This window comes from Vigna umbellata, chromosome 1, assembly GCF_029865625.1.
Source record: "Vigna umbellata cultivar VRB3 chromosome 1, Vumbellata_1.0, whole genome shotgun sequence".
NCBI classification, from domain to species: Eukaryota; Viridiplantae; Streptophyta; class Magnoliopsida; order Fabales; family Fabaceae; genus Vigna; species Vigna umbellata.
In genome coordinates, this window is record NC_142165.1 from 71,710,743 (window position 1) to 71,714,736 (window position 3,994).

Sequence of the window (3,994 nt, forward strand, 5' to 3'; positions counted from 1 at the left end):
CCCCTCCATTTGCCCAGATCTGGCCTCCGCCACCTCCCTCCGTCGCCTCCTTCTAGCTTCCCCTCCCTTCGACAACGCACCCTTCTCGCACGCGCACACGCACAAGTACCGCGACCTCCAGCCTCCCCGCACTCGACTACAGGCTTCGTGGGTCGTCGACGGATGAAGTTGGCGACGAGAGGCCCACTCGGATGTTCGGCAGTTGGTTTGAGGGGTTTGAGGTTCGGTAGGTGACCAGAAAGGTGGGATCTGATGTTAGGAGCACCAAGGGTTTGGAGGAGTAGTATAAGAAAATGTTGTTTAAGATTCAGAATTTTAGTGGCTTTAGTATGCCTCGGTTAGAGGCAAACCGAGTCATAAATGTCTAATGAAATCAGGTGGATAAAGACCGAAGTAATAGGCTTTAGTGGAGAGCGCTTTAATGCTTCGATTTCGAAAATAACGGAGTCAGTAGAGAGGATAGGCTTCGGTTTTTATTGAACCGAGGCCTATAAGTTTCTCTTAATTACAAAAATGCCACCGTATTTTAATATACTTCGGTTCTATGAAAACTGAGGCGTATTAAACGCGTTAAAAGGCTATTTTTTTACTAGTGTATGATATCTAGGTCCAACGGTTAGTATCGAAAACCAATCGGTCTATCTACTGTAGCAGCGCTCGTCAACTTTATTGTAACAACGCTCGTCAACAAACTCGACTAAAATGATGTTGAGCCACAGCGCTCGTCAAACCAGGTCCAACCAGGTTAAAAGCTATTGGACCACAATTGGGCCAGCATTTATATTATTGGATAAAATATCTGATTAAGGATATTCATAAAGTTGTTAATGAGCAACTGACCAGATTTTAAGGTAAGTCTGTTTATATTTTATTAAGCTTGTGTTAATCTATAAATACAGAGCCAAGGTTAAAAGCCAGGGACGCTTGACTATATTTCACTACTCTCAAATACTCAAACAGTGCTAACCATTCACTGAATATTTCATTAAGAGCTAAAGCACTTCAACAGCACCTCTAACTTGAGCGTCGGAGTGCCTTTTGCAGGTACCCTTTCCCTCGGCTCGGACTTTAAGAACTTGGAGCAGGAGATTCAGGGGTCAGAAGAAGGAAGGCAACGACAGAAAGGTGTGTTTCTCGGCCCTGCATAGTTCCTACCGAAACATATTGGCGCCCACCGTGGGGCCGAGAGCAAGCAGACGAAGCCCAGATGGTGACCACAAGGAGCATGGACGAGCAACAGAACACTTGAGATCTGATAGCACAAATGCAAGAACAAATGCAGGCTCAAGCACGAGCCATGCAAGAACAATTGCAAGCTCAAACGCGAGCTCAGCAGGAGATGCAGCGAAAGCATGAAGAAGAGGTCGCAATGCTAAGAACCGAATGGGCTAATCGGGTACAATCTGAGCAGCACTCGGCGTCGTCAGCCCAAAAAGCTCATAATGGTGAAAATAACCATGGAACCCGCCATAACCAGGAGTAGTCTCACCACACCGACCCGAACAGTAATACCGGTGGTAATACCAATCTGAACGGTAATCCGAATGGGAATCCGAACGCCGACCAAGGAAGAAGAGAGCCACCACCTCTGCAGACCATAAGACCGATTGGTCTATTGCCCTTCATGACGACAATCATGCAAGCACCCATGCTGGAGAAAGCTCCTCCCATGTTTGACAAATTTGATGGCTCAACCGATCCAGATGATCACATAAGAGCATTCGTCAATGCAATGGCGTTTTACTCCAACAGTGACCCAGTCCTATGCAGGTCCTTTTCATTGTCACTCAAGGGAGAGACATTGTCATGGTACAACACTCTTCCACCGAATATAGTAGATTGATTTGCCACTGTAAAAACCCTCCTTAGGAGGCAGTATGCATCTAGCCGTGTGCAAGAGCTGACAGTAGTAGAGTTGGTGAACACCAGGCAGAACAAGGATGAACCTCTGAAAGCCTTTATGAAACGGTACAATGAAACCGCACGACGAGTCAAAGATGTTAACCATACTTTTATCATCAGCAATTTACCTTCTTGCTTGGAGGTGGGATACTTCTCAAAAAGCTTGTATGCCCGACTGCCCAAAAATATGGACGAACTTCAAGAAAGAGTAACGAAGTTTATTCGTATTGAGGATATAAGGCAATCCAGAAAAAAACAGCAACAGGAAACTTCGGGAGGAAACAAGAAAGATGGAAAATCGTTCAACGGTAACGGGGATTCCCCTCAGAAGGATCCTATCTGTCTCCCCAAATTTAATCATTATACCACCCTCAATGCACCGAGGGCTAAGGTTCTTGAGGAAGCTCTCAATGTTGAACTTCTCACACTCCGAAGGAAGGCAACTCCAACGAACACATACGGGAGGAAAAACTGCCATTTCCACCAAAACTGCGGCCATACTACGGAAGAGTGTATAGCACTGAAAGATGAAATAGAAAGGCTGATCCGAGGAGGCCATCTGCAAAAATACGTAGGAGAAAGGACGTCTCCACCGAGAAGTCCTGAACGGTCAGGCATAAAAGAGGAACGAAGACATAGGCGAAGTCGTAGCCGCAGTCATAGCCCTTACCGCTCAATTCGGGGTCGTATCGACTAGAAAACATGATAAAAAGTCTTCCATAACATTTGGAATGCGACTCATCTCAAGTTTGCTTTAGTTGAAATTTGATGTCACGTTAAATTCCTTTGATAAGACTTATGTTTACATCGTTAATATGAATAAAACCAGACAGTTTCCGTACGGCCATTCGGCCACACAGGTGCTTGACTGTTCGGTCTCATAACCGTACGACCATTTGGCCTCACAGGTCCTCGGCCATTCGGCCACACATAGGTGCTTGACCGTTCGGTCTCACAATCGTACGGCCATTTGGCCTCACAGGTACTCGATCATTCGGCTACACAGGTGCTTGATCGTTTGTACGACCATTTGGCCTCACAGGTACTCGGTCATTCGGCCACACAGGTGCTCGACTGTTTAGTCTCACAACCATACCGTCATTCGGCCTCAATTGCTCGGCCATTTGGCCTCATAGGTACTCGGCCATTCGGCCACGCAGATGCTTGACCGTTCGGTCCCACAACCGCACGACCATTTGGCCTCACAAGTACTCGATCATTCGGTTACACAGGTGCTTGACCGTTCATACGACCATTTGCCATCACAGGTACTCGGCCATTCGGCCACACAGGTGCTCGACCCTTCGGTCTCACAACCATACCGCCATTCGGCCTCACAGGTACTCGGCCACTCGGCCTCACAGGTGTTCAGCCACTTGGCCCTCACAGGTGTTCAGCCACTTGGCCTCAACCGTTCAACCTTCCATGGCCTCAAGAGTTCCAACATTCGACCATTCGACCTCACAGGATTCGTGTACTAGGAAATTCTCCAGGAACTCCTGGGCCACGGACAACCAATTTCGTCTACTAGGAAGTTCTCCAGGAACTCCTGGGCCACGGACGATCATTCACGTCTACTGGGAGGTTCTCTAGGAACTCCTGGGCCACAGGCGGTCATTCACGTCTATTGGGAGGTTCTCTAGGAACTTCTGGCCCATGGACGGTCATTCACTTCTACTAGGAGGTTCTCCAGGAACTCCTGGGCCACTGACGGTCATTCACGTCTACTGGGAGGTTCTCTAGGAACTCCTGGGCCACTAACGGTCATTCACGTCTACTGGGAGGTTCTCTAGGAACTCCTGGGCCACGAACGGTCATTCACGTCTACTGAAAGGTTTCTCCAGGAATTCTTAGGCCACAGATGGTCATTCACGTCTACTGAGAGGTTCTCCAAGAACTCCTAGATCGAAAACCAAGAGCAAAGGAACAATCACCCTAATCTGAGCATCTTCAACCTAGAGGTCTCCCCTGCTTGGCTATTCGACCTTATAAAAGGGGGAAACAGTTCTAAAAAGAACTCCCATCATTTATCGCTCGGCCTATGGCAAAGTTCAAAAGGAAAACTCATAAATCCCACCGTTCGCCTAGAAGC

At 47.7% G+C, this 3,994-nt stretch overlaps 1 protein-coding gene across 1 annotated transcript; it reads left to right on the forward strand.

The window, feature by feature from the left end:
* Nucleotides 1-1,624: 1,624 nt before the first annotated feature.
* LOC148206224 (uncharacterized) lies at nucleotides 1,625-2,599 on the forward strand. Its single transcript, XM_088107265.1, has 2 exons — nucleotides 1,625-1,770; nucleotides 1,870-2,599. The coding sequence occupies exons 1-2, from the start codon at nucleotides 1,625-1,627 to the stop codon at nucleotides 2,597-2,599; spliced, it is 876 nt and encodes a 291-aa protein (XP_087963391.1).
* Nucleotides 2,600-3,994: the final 1,395 nt, after the last annotated feature.

What these genes read in the sequence shown, in the direction of transcription:
- LOC148206224 (XM_088107265.1), top strand. Translation starts at nt 1,625, where the DNA reads ATGACGACAATCATGCAAGCACCCATGCTGGAGAAAGCTCCTCCCATG. An exon ending in AGTGACCCAGTCCTATGCAG is followed by an intron (nt 1,771 to 1,869) that starts GTCCTTTTCATT and finishes AACCCTCCTTAG; the next exon opens with GAGGCAGTATGCATCTAGCC.